The sequence below is a fragment of the Botryllus schlosseri genome, chromosome 2 (assembly GCF_051294905.1).
Source record: "Botryllus schlosseri isolate E-star chromosome 2, Bs_hap1, whole genome shotgun sequence".
Lineage (NCBI taxonomy): Eukaryota > Metazoa > Chordata > Ascidiacea > Stolidobranchia > Styelidae > Botryllus > Botryllus schlosseri.
In genome coordinates this window covers 11,118,673-11,138,808 of record NC_137237.1, presented here as the reverse complement: position 1 = coordinate 11,138,808, position 20,136 = coordinate 11,118,673, and the positions used below count along the sequence as shown (strand labels likewise).

The 20,136-nt window shown below is 41.6% G+C and overlaps 2 protein-coding genes and 1 long non-coding RNA gene across 3 annotated transcripts; all 3 read left to right on the top strand.

Annotated features, from left to right (window-relative positions):
- The first annotated feature begins 957 nt into the window (after window positions 1–957).
- On the top strand, window positions 958–3,346 carry LOC145433499 (calcineurin subunit B type 1). The gene has a single exon (XM_080310616.1). The coding sequence runs from the start codon at window positions 2,000–2,002 to the stop codon at window positions 2,621–2,623; it is 624 nt and encodes a 207-aa protein (XP_080166742.1). The 5' UTR covers window positions 958–1,999; the 3' UTR covers window positions 2,624–3,346.
- Window positions 3,267–6,559, top strand: LOC145433498 (UV-stimulated scaffold protein A-like). Its single transcript, XM_080310615.1, has 2 exons — window positions 3,267–4,855; window positions 4,921–6,559. The coding sequence occupies exons 1-2, from the start codon at window positions 3,267–3,269 to the stop codon at window positions 5,456–5,458; spliced, it is 2,127 nt and encodes a 708-aa protein (XP_080166741.1). The 3' UTR covers window positions 5,459–6,559.
- Window positions 6,560–17,611: 11,052 nt separating this feature from the next.
- LOC145433497 (uncharacterized) lies at window positions 17,612–19,737 on the top strand. The gene is made up of 3 exons (XR_013913117.1): window positions 17,612–17,743; window positions 18,032–18,147; window positions 18,894–19,737. It is a non-coding gene; the product is annotated as an uncharacterized LOC145433497 (long non-coding RNA).
- Window positions 19,738–20,136: the final 399 nt, after the last annotated feature.

Sequence of the window (20,136 nt, the reverse complement as noted above, 5' to 3'; positions counted from 1 at the left end):
AAGTCATTTTTGAAGAGCCCTATTGCTCAGTGCTCACCTGTTATATTAGACAAAACGTACCAGGATTCCAGTATGGATGGAGGGAGTGTGCTCGAAAATTTATCGGAAGTTATAAATCATGATGCATCTTCGGGCGGGCCAATTGTTGTTAGTCACTTTGTTGCATGCCGCTATTTATTGATCTTAGATCAGCCATCAGGATTGTCGGTATACTGAAAAGATGGTTGGAATAGCCCGAATGTACCAGAAACAAATTTATTTCCTGGAGAGCACACGATTCCGTTTTGGTATTTCTATGGAGTACCTAATTTTCCTCTGCTGTTCGCTGCACTGTGGGACCCAGATTGCAACCGATGCTAGATGCTAATATAAACCAATGATGATACTACACTAACTATACAGTATATAAAAAATAAAAATTTGAGGGCACATTGAATCATGCATATTACGCAAAGAATTAAAATTGGATTAATTTGAATGAAATCTCTCTGAAATCCGGCAGTTAATTTGTATATTCAAATTGGATGTCGATGGCCGACTAAACATACTAGTTGAATTACGCGTCAACGGCCGCAGGTTGGCCGACCATGGTTTTGAAGAATACAGGAGTTGTAAGCACGAACGTTAGAATTTTATTTATAGACTATATCACTATTCAGGTTTCCCTGGAGACCGAGGCTTGGAACTTTTGGGTCAGAATAAGATTTGCACTGTAGTCCTGTAGCGGTGCGATGAAGGATATTTGAACTATATTCGGATCTAGTCTACTTTCTTATCCACAAAGATGTCAATATCACGAATCAGGGCTCCCCATGAACATGTCAAAATTCTTGGCGTTTATAATTGGTTTAGGATTAGGGATTAGTTTAAGGTATCATAAAATTGGGGTTGGGGTCGCATAAAATGAGGGTTGGGGTTGAGGATTAGGTTAGGGTTGAGTATAGAAAAATTAGAGTTAGTGTATCTTTAAATTAGGGTCCGGGGTTAGTTAGGGTAATAAAAGGTTAGGCTGGAACTGCTAGAGTATACCGTGAAATTAGGGTTTGGATGAGGTTTAAAGTTGGGGTTACTAATTATAATTAGGTCGAGGTGTCGAAGGATTGGGCCATTGGGTTGGGAGTAAGGGTGAAGAATGATATTACGATGTTACCCTAACCTTGATTTAATTATAAACACCATCAATTTAGACATGATCATGGTGAACTGTGATTGGTGATGGTCATGTTGTTATGGACAAGAAAGTAGACTAGACCCCTATATTCTTCTTGTAACTATTATATTCACCATGTACCTTCCACGTCCATGTATATATATACCCATGTATACCATATGTACAATTGTAGCCTACATACGGTTTCGTATTGCGTTTTCGCCTCTGAATTGCTATTTTGGTCGACCTTTAGTCTTTACAGAAAACTCTAAACTGATTTGAACTCTTTTGCCTCCACAAAATGCGGTTTCAATGTCACCGACTAGTTCCTAATTGTGACTTGATTTGAAACTCAACACTGCGCCATGTACATTTCCTTTCAAATTATTTACGAAAAATGTTGAGTTTTGTTAAAAATATGCTGGACAATACAACAATTTTTTCATTTAATCAGAATTGCGTAACGGGCCGGATGAAATCGTTGGTCGTCGGTCAAAATCGGATGTTTGTCACCCTTGCTCTATAGTTAGACCGCTCTGCTCGGTGCTCCCGGTCCTATGATGCTATAAATGACAAAGGGAAGACAAGTAGAATCGTCGTAGTAATTGCGAATTACGGTTCTTGTAGAGCAGTTTCGTATCGGATCCCGCACAACCGTTTCAGTGTTAGGTGGTTTACAGTTTCGTGCGTTGATTCCGCGATTATGGGTCAGTAGCTCGGAATTTTGTCACGCGTTTGTTGTTCGGACCTGTCCGAAATCATAGATAAGTCCGGAATAAGCCCAGAGATATCGTGTACAGCTCATTTGACTTTAACTGTGCCTCTGCCTATACGAATAGCTAAAGAATCATGAAACATGATAGGCTATATTTGGAAATCAGTTTATTTTGTGCAATACACAGGGTTTCGTTCATACGTGCAGGTTACTTTACCATCAAACACTCGAGTGAAAATAATAAAATGGGGAATGAATTATCGCTACCGATGGAAATGTGTTCCCATTTTGATCCAGAGGAGATAGCACGGCTCGGAAAACGATTTCGAAAATTGGATCTCGACCAATCGGGATCACTTAGTGTCGAGGAGTTCATGAGTCTGCCGCAGCTGCAGCAAAATCCACTCGTCCAACGGGTCATTGACATCTTTGATCAAGATGGAAATGGTGAGGTAGATTTCCGCGAGTTCATCGAAGGCGTGTCTCAATTCAGCGTAAAAGGAGACAAATCGTCGAAGCTTCGATTTGCCTTCAGAATCTATGATATGGATCACGATGGATATATATCCAATGGGGAACTCTTTCAAGTTTTAAAAATGATGGTTGGCAGCAATCTCAAAGATACTCAGCTACAGCAGATTGTCGACAAGACTATCATTTATGCCGACCTTGATGGAGATGGAAAGATTTCGTTTGAAGAATTTTGTGCAATGGTCGATACGCTAGATGTACATAAAAAAATGGTTGTTGATGTGTGAATGTCCAATTGTCCATCATGCCTTGTCGTTTTGTAAATCGTACTCAGACATAGTTATCGGATAGTAGGCTATGTTACAGCAGCAGAAAAGTTCACAGTATGCATTGTTTGATATGTTCCACGTACAATTTTTCTGAATAAGTATTGGAATGATGAAATTTTCATGTGTTGTTTTATTCAGTGCAGTGTCAATGCTGGTAGGCCCATTTTCATTAATATACGTTGATTACATTTGGGTGCAGTTCAGTGTATTAATTCTTAATTTTCACACTGCCCAATTGTTCTTTGCACCAGTTACAATACTTCAATCTTTCATCATACGAACCTCGGATGTGATGTAGTTGCTGCAATATAATACGCTATAGTTGACATGCAGTTTTTATGTTTTACCAAATATAGTATGTAGTTGTGATTAATCCATGCTGATTCAAAACGACCCTCATTTAGTCATGTCAGTTTTTGTGATGATTGCAGACGTGAGGAATTTTATCCAACTTGATATTCGCAAGTATTGTATTGCATAATGGTATATTGTTTAAGTGATCTTGAAGAAAGATCTCTAATTAATTCTTGGCTCATGTTGACGCTTACATGACTTGACATTCAAGGTGACTTTCAGTTGAAACATTAGATCCTTGCGTTGCATGGTAAACAATCATTTTGTATCAGTACCAACACAACATTTGTTTGATGTAGTTTCACAATTTCTCTTATGTTTTCGCAGTCCTTCGATAATATACGCGTGCATGGAGATAACTGATTTCGATCAGCTGTCTTACTTGATCGTAAGCCTGACCACCAATGGAAAACATGAATTTGATAAGGCAAACTTGAAAAAATTGAAGTTACTTTGCAAGAACTCGAATGAATACCTAGAACAAGGGTTTCGATCACTGTATTCACAACTGGAAAAGGATCATTCGGAAATCAGGCTCTCTTCTGTGAAATTGATGGATGTATTTTTTCAACGTTCTCACATATTTCGCACCTTGTTGCTCGAAAGGTTCGGTGACTTCTTGGAACTTGCTGCTGGGACAAACTTTGACATGCCATTACCTGAGCCGAAGTCGGCAGCACAAGAGTTGCTAAAAGTCACTGTGAAGACAATCCATAAATGGCATGAAAAATTTGGAACTGCTTACAAAAGGCTTGCTCTTGGTTATAACTTTCTTCGGAACACAAAGAACGTGAGAATGGTGAGTGCAGATGAAGTACAGACGGAAATCCAGAGAAATGCGGCCGAGGATAAACGACAAAAACAGGAGGAGCGTGATAAAATCAAGTGTGATAAACTGCTTGCCGAAATACAGCTCTATGAGAATGATATAATGTCATGTGTCGCTGAAATGGAAGCGTGCATCAGTCTGCTTGTACCGAAGTTTACTGATGCTGGCAATGACGAATCAGATGATCACAAATGTACTGATTCTGAAAATACGAGAGCTTTGGGCATTGTGTTGCAAGATTACAGTGTTAATATCGATATTCCAGAAAACATTATGAAATTTGTGCATATTTATAGCAGCAAGGACAACGAGGTAATCCTGGAGAATTTGAAAGATCGTGAAATGATCTTGAAGAAAACTTACTTATCCAAAGTGAAGAATTTGGTTCAACAACTTAGCCAATTTCGTGAGCAAAGTGTAGTATTGAAGCGCATGATCGATTTGAAGGCTTCGATTGTAAATTGTTTGAGCAAATCGCGTGATTTGGTAGTGGAAACAGATGATAACATTTCCATCTCTGGTAATACGAATCCGGACAAATACGATAGTGAGTTTGAGAGCAGCGATGATGAAGGTTTCATAGAAGTGCCGGAAAAATGCGGAGCAATGCTTGATTCCAAACCAAGCAAGGCAGAAAAATCTAATTTGACTGGTAAGGGTGCAAAATGCAGTCAAGAGACTTCAGATCTGAATGTTTGGAAGCCGATTCGCGATGATGATAATATCAACGACCCCACCTCATATTCCAGAGCGCTAGCTATGCAGCGAAAAGTTCTGGAAAGAAGGAAAGATTCGAGTACGCCTCTTATCAAAATTCACCCAAAGAAATACAGCAGCATCAGTCTAGATTCCGGTAGCTCACAGTCAAACGCCGCATCACCATCAATAAGACACGCCCCAGTTGTTCCATTTGGCAAGGATCTTCTTGAATGGGATGATTTGAAAAAGAATGAGTTGAAAGAAACTTTGAGTTTAGGAATGGCACGTGAACTGGATATCGGGCATCGGTAAGTGCCATACTGAAAACTTTAAAATGCAAGCTATCGTGTTAATTGCGATTCTAATTTCTCAGGTTTTGGAGTGGTGACACTGCGTCAAAGGGAGAACAAGTGTCGGAAGCTGCACTTACAGCGCTCACCACGCGTAGTATACCTTTTGTTGGGAAATTTGAGCCTGTCAATCATACCTGTAGGGCTCCCTTGCCGAGCGGTAAACTTTGTCCGAGGATGGATCGACTAAAATGTCCATTTCACGGGCCAATCGTTCCCAGAGATTTCGCTGGCAATCCCAGGAATGTTGATATTAATAACTCCCACGGTGACAAGCAAAGGGTGACTGGGTTAGGGAAACCTGACTGGCAAGATCCGGAATACCTACGAGAACTGCAATCTGCGACTGGTCATGATCTAACGATGCCCAGTCCTAAAAAGAAAAGAAAAAGAACTAATTTAACCGATGTAAAGAATATGAAAGATACTTCACGTCATCGGCTTAAGAAAAAAGTTCTGAATCCGAAAAGTATCAAACGTGTATCTGAAACGCTTGATACTCTGGATGCAAAGAGGAATTTTCAAAAATTTGGAAATAATTTCAATTATGCACTTAATTAAAGGTGGCGAATAAGAGAGTATACTTATCGCCCAGGGTAGTAATGACTCGAGTCACGATTTTCTGATGAGTCGACATGACTTGTCATTTTCTCAAAACCCGGAAATGACTCGACTCGACTCGAGTCAATCTGTGTATTGACTCAACTTGGACTCGAGTCATTGCGCATGACTCGAACCAAGTCATATGACTCGAGACTCAGACGGCCAAGACCGATATTTCATTGTAATTTCGAAGAATAGTAAAGTAACCACACTATTTGGATTTCGTTTATTGGGACTGTCACTTGAAAATCTGACCAGAAACTTCCAAAAGTGGTGAAAATTAGTATATTATTGCGAACCATTCGATATCACCAAACAGAGTTATAAAAAGTTGATTTAACAAGACTAACTGGAAACTGAGCCATCAACACAATGACTTGGACCAGGACTCGGAGTCATAATACTATGACTCGGTCTCGACCCTCTGCTCGCTGACTTGACTCGGTGGTAAAATAAAAATGACTCGAGTCAAGACTATAAAAGTGAGATTGACTTGTGACATGGTTACAACCCTGTCATCACCGTGAAACACAGTATAGGGTTCAGATTTGCTGAGCACTGCGATTTTTTATTCAACTTCATGCCTGAAATTAATCTCATTTTCATGAGCTTGAATTATGAAATTCATACCGATTCGTAGCAAATTTGCTCCAGTTAGCTGGCAATTACAATACTGCTCTATGTAGTAGTTCACTTGACAGAATCCAGACTAACATGCTTTTGATGCACATTATTTGAATATCTCCGGTTTTTCGATTAGATTCTCGTGCTCAATTGCCAGTTGGTGGTGTGTGCAATTCGATCATCACTCATCAGCACCTCATTGATGGCTAATATGATAGAGCCTGTCCAAATTTTTACTTGGTTCGTATGCCTACTTGAATGTAAGTATTTCACAGCTGATCAACTTTTCTTTGGCTTTTGAGTTTTGATATATATGTGGTATATTAATATATATATATAATGATTTATGTAACTAGCTAGAAACACTGTGATAATTCCAGTCGGATTTTTGAACTGAAATATTTAATACATTCTGGGCCGAGTGCATGGATACAATTTAAGGTCTAACGCTCTAACCCAGTGGTTCCCAACGTGATCGCCCCTCAGGGGGCGATTTGGCGATCTAGGGGGGCGAAAATGATGAAGGGGGGCGAAAATGGACAAAGGGGGCGAAAATAGCGAAGGGGGCGATGACGCGTCAAAACGGCTGACCTTTTTTTTTTTTAGTCAACCCACAGAAATTTAGTTACAAAAGTGTGTTAAATTAGATATTGAGCTGAAAATTTGACCTTTTTTTTTTAGTCAACCCGCCGGTGATTACAGTTTGTATGCCCAATTTTCGGTACACAAAATTTGGGGGGCGATGATCAGTGTTGACCTTGAAAAGGGGGCGATGGGTCGAAAAAGGTTGGGAACCACTGCTCTAACCGCTTGTTGAAGGTCGCTAATCAACTGTCTCTTCTCGATTGAATCTATTCGGTATCTTCTCCATTTCAGGAATATTTAAATGTGTTTGACGAGTTCAATGTAGCTACAAAGTGTTGGAGTAGTAGGCTTACCATACGTCCTCTTTTAAGAGGATTTGTCCTCTTTTTTGACTTTTTTGAAAGTGTCCTCGGAGGACGCCCTTTTGTCCTCTTTTTTGAGATTTTGTCCTCTTTTTTGAAAATTTAGGTCAGATTTAGAGGAAATTGCGAGTGAAATGCCGCAAATTAGCGCAGAAGTGAAGCTCCGGCGGGTATTTCGGAGGGTAAAGCGGTGATTTTAGCTCTGAGCGAAAAGAAGACCTTTTTTTTATTTTTTATTATTAGTCATCCACCTGGCAATGTGGAGAGAAGAACGTTATTTTGAGCTCTGAGCGGAAGTGATGACCTTTTTTTTTTTTTAGTCAACCGATCACGAAGTGGGAAAAATTTACCGGTTTTTAAGAATTTTTCTCCAGTTTTGCATGTCTGAAATTTCTGAAAAAGTGTCCTCTTTTTACATTTCCAAAATATGGTAAGCCTATGGAGTAGCGAATGTCACATTCGATAGTTTGGGAGCCTAGCAGAACCAAAACAATACTCCTTCACCCATAGGCGCCGACTTTTGTTTTTGCATGGGGTGGTGGCAGGCCCGTAGCCAGAGGGTGTCGAAACCCAATCCTTTTGAAACGCAAAACCCGTCCTTTTGAAATGACCATTCTGACGCCAATATTCTCAGTTGCAATTCAACCAGTCGTATTATCAGTGTTACACGGGGCCGCGTCCAATTGACGAGATTCGTCTGTGCATGCATATCACATCGCACAATGCAACACGGTCTCCCGCTGAGATGATTGCGGAATTAGATCATTGTCGCTGGATTGAGCAGTAACGCGGTGCGACAATTCTGGAACACGAAAGGCAGACAAGAAATATGATTACAAACGCACGCGGCCAATCAGTCAGCAAATATCCTATACCGCCAACAGAACGGGTCTTTACTTAGTATTGAGTAGCTCGCATCGCGACAATTTGTTGCTGATTAAAACATCGATTTTGACTGCATTGCTGCATTTCCCGATTTACGTTCACAAAGTATAATTCGATTAATGTTATGGGCACTGGATTAAATTCCAACTGACAGGCACTCACAATAAGACACTGTTCAACTTTGCGCTCCGAGAATATTTATCACAAAAATAGTTCACAAAATATTTTAAACGCGGCTTGCGGCCCTCATCGATGTAAATAATGCACTTTAATTTGTAGAAGGTGGACGTATATTTGGTCGTCAAATCGCGATAGAAGATGTGTTTCTCACAGCTATGTTTCTAACGATGAGGTCGAATTTGTAGTTTGTACATCACCGAGCGAGATAGTCTAATGGTCATGCGTCCGGCTCCTCGATCGGTAGGTCGTGGGTTCGATCCCCGGCCAGGTCATATCAAAGACTCGAAATTTGGTATCCGCCTGCAAGTCGCTCAGCAATCACGGATAACATAGAGGAGAAAAAAAAAACGGGGGCGCAGACTAGATGACCTCACGGCCGTATCGCCATTCCGTCGTCAAAGCGTCTCGATGGTCAGACTCGAGTCAACTTTTTTGTATGACTTGACTTGAGTCGAGTCACTTTGGTAAAATGACTTGACTTGACTTGGCGCATCAGAAATGTGGATTGACTCGTGACTCGGAGCAAAATTCACGAGTCAATTTCAAGGCATCAAGTTATCGGTGACAATAAAAATCACTGTATCTTGCATGTTCGGATTGTTCGTCTAACGCTGGCGTAACTCGTGAGATCGACCAATCATTCAGTGATTGTGCGTTTTACTGAGCCTACATTATTCTCTCAAAAATATATTGACCATAAACGACGCGATCGAAGCTTACAGCTTACGTTGTCGTAAACTAGTAGTAAAGTAGTTTAATACCAAAATATCTCTTTCTGTTCTTACCTTAACCGAACCTTTTGTTCTATTTTGAAATTGAAATCGAATATAGTTTATGTGCAACTTTGCATTTATTCATAGGTTAAATACCGTAATAAATGATCAAACTGAAATACAAAAGAACAGTTGCATCGACTAGCCTAATACCTATTACTCCAATAACTCACAAGACGTGGGTGCTAATACATACATGCACACACGTCGCGCAATCACAACAACAAGAAGACGAGATCGCTCATGCGTTTAAGGAAACTATTAGAGAGAGAGTGATAGCAGCAAGAGATATTCACACATCCCCCCCAACTCCTAACGAAATCAACGTGCATTGAGTGAGGAGTTCAAAATACCGCGTATAGAGAACGTTCAACCAAATACTCCAATGGCGATAGCGGGAATCAACATAAAATTTGTGCCCCAATAACATAGTCCTTGTGCCATACTGGAGGAGTAACATTTCTGCCAGAGCGCTGGCGTCTCTCATTAGGCGGTGCTGCAACACTAGTGTCGTCGATCGGTACTTCAACTGGTAGATGATCTCCTGCACTCGATTCGGCGGATCGCAGCACGCCAGGGTCTACTTCATTTGACTGCCCATTTCGAGCGGGTGGCGAAACGACTTGAGGAGGCGTAGCTGTGCCGGGAGACGAGACCGTTGGCTGAAGAGATTGGTGCTTCTGGTTCGAGAAGTACGGCTCAATCTTGCGCAGAAATTTCCTGTTACGCAGCGTCAATCTGCCGGAACCGTCCACTTTCACGAGGTACTGGTCATGGTCCCGGCACTGAACCACAGTGCCGGTTCTGTCCCATCGAAGGGGGTAACGACCGTTTTGGTTTTGAATGCGACAGACATCACCTTCAAGAAGCGGTGATAATGGCTTAGTGTTCAACGACAGAGATTCCAGCTGCTTCGCAAATCTGGTACGCAACGTGTGCTCGCGACTCCGCCAGAGGTTTCTCCATAATGGCCTTATATTGCGCTGGGTGAAAACTGGGACCCATGCTTTGATCGGCAGCGCGTCTTTCAAAGTCCTGCCAAATACTATTTCTGCAGGAGAGAGTCCGTTCGCGGGGTCGGGGCAATTGCGAAACTGTAGCAACGCCCGAGTAATTGCATCGGTCCGAATGCTGCCACCCTGCGAAATGTTGCCGAGAAGGAGTCGTTTCATCGATTTCACCGCGGCCTCCGCACGGCCATTTGACCGGGAGTGGTAAGCCGACGAGAGCCTGTGGCGCACCCCCCATTTTCGAAAAAATTCCCGAGTGCTGTGCGCAGCAAATTCGGGTCCCCCGTCACTGCTAAGTTCTTCGGCCACTCCAAACGTGCCGAAGTAACTTCGTAATGCATCTTGGAGTCCGAGGGCTCCAGACGTTTGCCCACCATGCTTCACATGGAATATCGCTGGCCAGTTGCTGAAGCGGTCAACAACGACTAAATAGTGGTGGCCTGCGGCGGTGCAATAATCAGCAGCAACAGCTTGGAAAGGGTAGGTCGGTATGAATGGCTCGGCCGGAGGCATGTATGCTTGACTCGGTGCCATTTTACTGCAGTTGTCACAACGTGCTCGTGTACGTGCTATACACTCAGTCATCCCAGGCCAAAATACTGTGGCCTGTGCCCTCTGTGACATGGCAGCAGTCCCTTGGTGTGCCGAGTGTAAGATTTCACAAATAACCCCTCGCAGCGGCGGGGGAACGACGATCCGGTCATTATACATGACAACATCATCTACGATCGAAAGGTTTTCGCGGTACCGCCAATATGATTGTAGTTGAAAAGGCAGTTTGTCCGATTTGTCTGGGAATCCTGAGATGATGTGATTTTTCAACTCACTGAGGATAGGATCGTATGCGGTACTACGCTTTACGTCGTCCCAGGAGACAACTTCAATGGCATTCAATGATGCTCGGGAGGCGGCCACGATGCTGATTTCAATCAGATTGGTGTCCTCATGGGCAGCTACTATACTGTCGCAGTGGTCCAATGGCATGTCCTCCACTGGAGTCAAGGGAGCAGGGTGCCTGGAAAATGCATCAGACGCAGGAATGAGCTTGCCAGGAACATGGACGACACGGAAGCGCCATGACAATGTGCGCTGCTTCAGACGAAAAATCCTTGTGTTGGTAATTTCATCAAGGGAGCGGTCCCCAAAGATTTTTACCAAAGGTTTGTGGTCAGTGCAGATGATGAGATCGCTCATGCGTTTAAGGAAACTATTAGAGAGAGAGTGATAGCAGCAAGAGATATTCACACAGTTTATATACTCCTGAACCATTAACACAGACGGGCCATTCCCAACCTGGACAACAAAAGTTGGAACCCCACATTCCCAAATCTTCTGAAATTTGGTACATGCATAGATGAGGTAATTTCGAACACAATAAAGTTTATTTGAGGAAAATTGATCCCCGGGGTCGAAAGTTATGTTATTTTGAAAAATTGACGATTTTCTGCTCATTTCCATTCTGCAGCATTCAGGTTTATCAACGTAAAATTCAAAAAGGTGTAAACAGATGTTGGATTACAGTTGAGATTTGGCACTGGGTTTTCTGAGTAGCTAGTATATTGGTCTATATTCTCATGCGGTATGGAATGCCATGCGGTGTAGTGTTAAAGGTTAAATTGAGGCGAAACTTGGTCGATGGTCTGAAATCGGTCAAGCGTTACACAATTTAGAATGCGAATTGAGCAAAACCTTATAAGTATATTCCAGCGAGTAGGGTATCATATGAAAGCTGGTTACAAAGACAATTTTCCATAGCTTTTTCATTTTGGTTTTTTGACTGTAAGGTGGGGAAATCGCCATATGAAGAGTACACTGCATTTGTACATGGATATGCTTAAGTTTGGAATACGGTAAACCGATGGTTCCCATACTTTTTTGACTCAACACACCTTGATAAGCTCAACTTATATTCATCACTACCCCTGAAGACTATATGTCAATTTCCAACAACCTATTTGAAACCAAGAGCTGTTCCTTGGGTATATATTAATGAGAAATAATAAAAAAATAACCTAACCGTTAACATCGCTGGTCAGCCCGTTTCCAACACAAATAATGACAAATATCTCGGGGTTTTATTGGACTCGGACATGTCCTGGAAGAGTCATATTCAGTCCCTACCCTAAATCATCACCGAAGTGCGGCCTGTTCTACAGCCTTGGACGCTTCATGCCAGCCTGGGTTCTTCTGATACTCTTTAAATCACTAATCCAATCGAAGTTACATTATGGCATCCTTTGTTGGGGGGCTGTCAATAAAACTGCACTCGAGCCACTGCAAAAACTATAACATAAGGTACTCCGAATCATAGCTAGAGCCCCATAGAAGCCTGTTGGTTCATCCAACACAACGCTGCTGAAGAGATTCGGTGTCCTAAACATATGCGAAAACTAGAAATCGCGAAGTTTATGTATCAGTTCCACTGCGGTCGTTGCCCCGAATATTTCAATGACTTTTTTACCTCGGAATCAAAAGCGCCCAAGTAGAACACACGCGCGTCCACGTCGTCCAAATATCACATGATCGACCGAAAAGATCATCGCTCCGTCAAATATGCCGGACCTGATGTGTGGAACAGTATTCCGCCAGCTATCCTACAGTCGACGAGCATGTCCGCATTCAAGTCGAAATACAAGCAATTACTACTAAATGAATACTAGTCCATCCTCAAGCTTACCGGACCACGATTGATCTATCGATCCCGCCTTCCATGACATGCCATCCCATTTTTGTCGCTTGCTTTTTTCTATAATATCTTCTCTATTTTCATTCAGTGTGCAACTGTGCATGCATGCATTGTTGTATTTGTATTTGTTTTTGTATTTAACATATTATTTCTTCTGTGGTAACTTTGCCCGTCACCCATGTTAGCACAGGGTTGTACTGATGTAGAGTTATCCAAACGCGGTTAATAAACTGCGTTGCCGAGGCCCCAGCGTTGAATATTTTTATCTCGATATTGAAGCCCGCGGCCTCTAGGAATTTCGAAAAGTGGACCGCGACCCATTTTGAGTTGGTGACCCCCTGGTTACTCCCGTCGTTAACTTCCGTCGTTAGCCCGCACCTATGTTGAATTTCCTTACCTTGACATTCAGGGCACTATCGGTAGAGTTTCTGCTGAAAAATATAACTATGAATGTCAAAGTTGAGAAATTTTGCAACGGACGGATAAACGACGGGAGCAATGGGTAGCTATTCTCATCATAATCATTGGTTTAATAGCAATTTTATCAGTTCAATACACCACAGAAATGCGATACAATGAAAAATAGGAAGGTGTCGAAGCGACTTGGAGTAGTCTATGAAATCGGACACCCACCTTGGCCTATAGGCGATGGAAAGAGGAGTCATGCACATCATCATAATCATTGGTTTATTAGCAATTTTATCAGCTCAATACACACCAGACATGCGATACAATGAAAGGTAGGAAGGTGTCGAAGCGACTTGGAATAGTCTATGAAATCGGACAGCCACCTTGGCCTAGGCGATGTAAAGAGGAGGTATATGCACATTGAATGAAAAGTAAAGAAGATAGTATAGAAAAAAGCAAGCGACAAAAATGGGGCGGCATGTCATGGAAGGCGAGATCGATAGGTCAGTCGTGGTCTGGTAAGCTTGGGGATGGACTAGTATTCATTTAGTAGTAATTGCTTGTATTTCGACTTGATTGTGGACAACTGGACATGCTCGTCGACTGTCGGATAGCCGGCGGGATACTGTTCCACACATCAGATCCGGCATATTTGACGGAGCGATGATCTTTTCGGTCGATCATATGATATTTGGACGACGTGGACGCGCGTGTGTTGTACTTGTACGCTTTTGATTCCGAGGTAAAAAAAAAGTCATTGAAATATTCGGGGCAACGACCGCAGTGGAACTGATACATAAACTTGGCGATTTCTAGTTTTTGCATATCTTCTATGTTTAGGACACTGAATCTCTTCAGCAGCGACTTGTTGGATGGACCAACAGGCCCCTGTGGGGCTCTAGCTATGATACGGAGTACCTTATGTTATAGTTTTTGCAGTGGCTCGAGTGCAGTTTTATTGCCAGCCCCCCAACAAAGGATGCCATATTGTAACTTCCATTGGATTAAGGATTTAAAGAGTATCAGAAGAACCCAGGCTGGCATGAAGGGTCCAAGGCCGTAGAACAGGCCGCACTTCGGTGATAATTTAGTGTCTAGGGACTTAATATGACTCTTCCAGGACATGTCCGAGTCCAATAAAACCCCGAGATATTTGTCATTATCTGAGTTGGAAACGGGCTGACCAGCGATGTTAACGGTTAGGTTATTTTTTTAAATTTCTCATTAATATATACCCAAGGAACAGCTCTTGGTTTCAAATAGGTTGTTGGAAATTGACATATAGTGTTCAGGGGTAGTGATGAATATAAGTTGAGCTTAGCAAGGTGTGTTGAGTCAAAAAAGTATGGGAACCATCGGTTTACCGTATTCCAAACTTAAGCATATCCAATTTATCCATGTACAAATGCAGTGTACTCTTGAGATGGCGATTTCCCCACCTTACAGTCAAAAAACCAAAATGAAAAAGCTATGGAAAATTGTCTTTGTAACCAGCTTTCATATGATACCCTACTCGCTGGAATATACTTATAAGTAGGGATGGTGTGAACGTGAGGTTCACGTTCGCGTTCTGTGTGTGAACCTCAGATATTTAGAGGTTCACGTTCACAAACGAACCTTGGTAGGTTCTGCACTGTGAACCTTTTTCATATATTACAATTTTCACTTCATTATAGCATCTTTGGTTGAAATTTATTGCATTTCAGCTGCGGGCCCGGTATATGCATGGCGCTGGCAGCATAAAAATCAACACTAAACGAGCATGCACCTTGACAATCTCAAACATTTTACTTGCTTTGTTACAATTGTTTGCTCGAAATATCCAGCTTTCCGTTTGCGAATATTTAGTGACTCATCTCTGCTGTGAGCTTGACCCGCAATCACACAACATCAAGAGAGAAACACTACATGTAGGTAGTCAGTGAATGACTCTTATCCAACCAATCAATGAAATTGGTATCGTTGTCTGATGTAAAAAATGTAGCAGGCGTACGGGGTCAATCTCGATTTCATATGCTTATTGTATCATAAAAACCAACTCCGTGGATTGGGGTGACGGCTACTGCTGCATAACTTGTTAAAGGGGTAATATCGGTAGCAAGTAGGGAAACCCGTTTTACACTCTGCTCAATATCAACTTAGCACTACTCGGGACGTCGAATACATTGTCCGGTCTGACCTTGACCGTTAAGGCGTAAGCTTATATTCCTTTGCAAGTTCTCGTCGAAATCGTGGCAAAGCGACGCAAGATATTGATTTTCTGGGATGATTATATCAATTGATTGCCCCAGTTGATACATCTGTAGACGTTTAAAACATCAATGGGTATTTCAGCATTGTGGCATTATATGGCCCGAATCGTCGCTAGGTATTGCAACGCTATCACTTCACTGAAATGTAGGGTTGGAATTAGCAATATGACGTCACGTGACGTCACGAGGTTCGCGTTCACACAGAACCTTTCAAAAAGGTTCGCGTTCACACGAACCCGAACCTTTTAGAGGTTCACACCATCCCTACTTATAAGGTTTTGCTCAATTCGCATTCTAAATTGTGTAACGCTTGACCGATTTCAGACCATCGACCAAGTTTCGCCTCAATTTAACCTTTAACACTACACCGCATTGCATTCAATACCACATGAGAATATAGACCAATATACTAGCTACTCAGAAAACCCAGTGCCAAATCTCAACTGTAATCCAACATCTGTTTACACCTTTTTGAATTTTACATTGATAAACCTGAATTCTGCAGACCTGAAATGAGCAGAAAATCGTCAATTTTTCAAAATGACATAACTTTTGACCCCGGGGATCAATATTCCTCAAATAAACTTTATTGTGTTCGAAATTAACTCATCTATGCATGTACCAAATTTCAGAAGATTTGGGAATGTGGTGGTTCCAACTTTTGTTGTCCAGGTTGGGAATGGCCCAGACACGAATTGTATCATATCAATATGCATAAATGGGTAATGTATTGCATCTTATCAATTCGTTTCTTTATTTTTTATTTTGGCTGGTAACTAGAGTAACTATATATAAACCGAGGCTATGCAATTACTTGGGCAGTTTAACAGTTCTACGTATATCTAAGCGATACAGCCCCTTTTTACATGTATATTTAACTCTATATTCGTTCGTCGATTCAGAATAAATGACCAATTAATCTGTAATTCAGACAGCTGGCGAAATGTAATGACGTAACCATGCTTTTTACTTCGAAAAGGCAACTTGACTTGAATTTTGACTTGACTCGTGACTTGACTTGACTTGACTCGAGTCAAAATGTGCAATGACTCGTGACTCGAAGGTAGTGACTCGATCCCAACACTGGCAAGCGGACGCTCTAATGAATGAAACCACCAACGATAGTGCACATGAGATATATCGATGACTCATTTCTCATACACATGATTCTCGCTAATTTGCAGTACGCAGCATCGATAATACGAATTAATGAATTGGTATTTCAAAAAGGACGCGGGTTTTCTAGTTATAAATGAGAAACACCCCGACTACGCACCTGGGGTTTTTATGCCGACAACGCGCTGGTCAATTTCACCCCGGGGCCTACGGCCTACGTAGGCGCCGATCAGCCAGTCGAATGTGATCGTAAAATGGTGCGCTTTTAATTATTCACGTCTTATTGCAGTAAGGGCAATATGGGCGCATGCCGTGACCTTATTCCAAAGTTTTGAAATTCGATCCGCGATATGGTTGCGCTCGATAGAGTCCGCCTAGCAATGATGTTGATTGGAAAATAGAAGGTTCCCGTTCAAACTAATCGAATAAATTCAGAATTTGCGCCACCGAGAATCTCGTGTTGCATCAATTTTGAAAACGTTAGGCTACTCAACGCCGTGCACTGCGCAATGCGCAGTATTAATAACAAATCAAACACTGACAAGTGACATCGAGGGAATACGACTGTATAAAGCAGACTGGAATTAGTAGCCTATAGAATATAGATGATAGCAAACGAGAAAGCGCGCATCTAATCAGTAATTCCTCGACTTGCGCACAGCACAATGAGGGTTTCGAGTCTGACATCGCGACAACTGTTTACTGATTATAACGACGTTTGAGCTGCATCCTGCATTGCTACATTTCCCGATCAAAGTTAGCAAAGCTTTGTGTTGGGGTAATGAATAAGCGCACTTTGCGCAACAATGACTTTCAATTCGCTGGCATAGACAAACACACACTGTTCTATTTCGCGCTCCAATTAAAGAGACTATCACGAAACTAACTCGAGAATTAGTTTGTAAACGAATACTATCATTTACATCCTATGATATGGATGACCGCTTATTCTGTCAAAAATTGACACGTCCTGGAATGCATAGCTCCATTTGCAGCTCTTGACAGTCCTTGAGAACGAATTACGATCGTTTTCACAACTACTTACTTGAGGAGATTTAAAGTCAGTCAATTCTACTTCAAGTAGTTTTAGGTTGCTTTTAAAGAAGTACTTCTACTCTTACCTGAGTAGATTTGTTCGTCACTACTTCTACTTCTACTTGAGTAGCTTTCTTGAATACTTTGAGCATATAGCCTTCATAAGATAGTCGTTACACTCCATGGCGGGACAGCAGCACCTAGTGGTGGTAAGGTACATCGAAGCAGTTTCATACAACTCGGTATTATTTGCCTACGGCCGGAGGTAGATCTTTACTATTTACGATGGATATATCAGATGAAGAGCTTATGGAATTGTTTTGTAATGTAAGTATTGATTATAATAATGCGTTATTTAGCAATAATGTGAAGGCATCGATCGCCAGAATATTGTAAATTTGTTGTTTTTACAACGAGTAATGATACCGTACGTCAGTACTGATCATATACCATCTCCAACTGTTGTGTACCCTTATGTTGTTGCTATTGCTGGTCATTCTATTTGGGGTTGTCTGATATTATCTGTTACTACTTGATTTTTATACATTTCTCATTGCGGTTATTAAACGTAGAAGAATGTAACTACCTGCATTCACCGAACATTTTCGATTTTAGGACGAAGAGGAAGAAGGCATTTGTATATCAAGCATTATTTACATATTGCCAGAGACTGATGCTTCATGTTTGCGATGGATATATCAGATGAAGAGCTAATTGAATTGTTCGATAACGTGAGGACTGCGTGTATGCGTTATCTAGCCACAGTATTATCATGGCGCCGTTCGCCGAAACAATTTTTCGTGTTTACAATGAGTACCGGTATTCATGCCATTTCCCATTTACACAGGGCTGTGACCAAGTCACAAGGCTCCGAGTCACAAGTCAATCTCACTTTTATATTTTTGACTCGAGTCAAGTCGAGTCATTTTCAATTCCCACCGAGTCAAGTCCGAGTCCCAGTCAGCGAAGAGAGGATCGAGTCCGAGTCATGATATTATGACTCGAGTCCGAGTCCAAGTCATTGTGTTGACTGCTCAGTTTCCATTTAAAGTCTTCCTAAACCCACTTTTTTAACTCTGTTTGGTGATATTGAATGGTTTGCATTTATAATATATCAATTTTCCTCACTTTTAGCAGTTTCTGGTCGCATTTTCAAGCACCAGTACCAACAAACGAAATCCCAATAGTGTGTTGGCTTCGAAATTACAATGAAATGTCGGTCTTGGCCGTCTGAATCTCGAGTCAATGACTTGCTTCGAGTCATGCGCAATGACTCGAGTCCAAGTCGAGTCAATACACAGATTGACTCGAGTCGAGTCTTTCCATTTTTTGAGAAAATAACTCGAGTCATCCGAAAATCGTGACTCGAGTCGAGTCATTACAACCCTGCATTTACAGTTCCGATAAAGATGCAATCACTCTACCAAATAATATAGCCAGCTCTGTTGTTGTTAATATGCTCGGTCATTCATTTTAGGGCCATCGGATGTTACTCATCTCGTCGTAAATTGTCGAAGAATATATTCACATTCAGGACAAAGGATACCTTTGTCTGCGGACCGACGAACTGGTGAACTTTCGGATTCTGCAGAAGACGTTGCTTATCTACTCTGCGACATTGCCGAAGTTTTGATTGCCTGCAACACGTCCAGTCCTATGCCGATAAACAACGTCACAATTAACACCCTATCTCCATGATGAAATTTTAGAATATGTGTGACACGTTCTTGAATGCTGCGTGAGATGCAAAGCAATAGCAATCGGTGGTGCTTGAGTAGGCTATTCAAGAAAACGTCAAAATCGTTATTATTCATATAGCCTTGTTGAATAGACGGAGGTTAATCGTCTGCCGAAGAAATGCTGTCCTGTTTTTATCCAGAACTAACTTTCTTAAAAAAACAATGTGGAATTCTATTTCCGAAATCAGTTGCCTGCCAGATTCATTGATTTGTCCACTATCCTCTGTGAAAAATATTATGATGTAAAAGGGCACCATAAAGCTGTGATCAGGAAATATAATTCAGTAGGAGCTTATATTCACTGAAGTACTGGTACAAAGATGACTTTGTCATGATCGGGTCATTGCAACATACCTAACTTGAGTCTTCTCTTGGACTATATTTTCAAGCTCGAAATGGTGCCAGGTGTATGCTACATAGTGTTGTTTATACACGGATGTTGTACCTCGGAAATATCTGCTGCTACTATTGCTGTTGTACTGATACGAGACATATGGTTATAAATGAAACGGAACCAAAGCGAATCTCTTTATTGAACAGAATACAAATTGTGGAGGTTGAAGGGAATTCTCGGTTATTTTCAGTACTGCATTATTTTCGATATTAGACACGAATTCGATAAAAGACGATACCATTTTGTTCTGATACCTGACTATTTCGCATCCCCGACGTAGTCTTGACGTGATACTTTTTATGCAGAGAGGTACCTGGGTGATACAGCTGATATTTGAGAGATAACAGATTATTTCGCGCATCCAGACGCAGTGAAACTTATTGCAGAGTGATACCTGGGCGATACTGGAAGTGATACAGCTGGTACTTGACTGATACTTGAGTGATACAGCTGTATATCCACAGGGCCGTTACAAGGACAACCGTCGCCCAAAATAAAGATTAACACAACCACCGCTAGGTGCTGCTGTCCCGCCAATACTTACCACCGGGAACAATGGAGTGTAACGACTATCTTATAAAGACTAT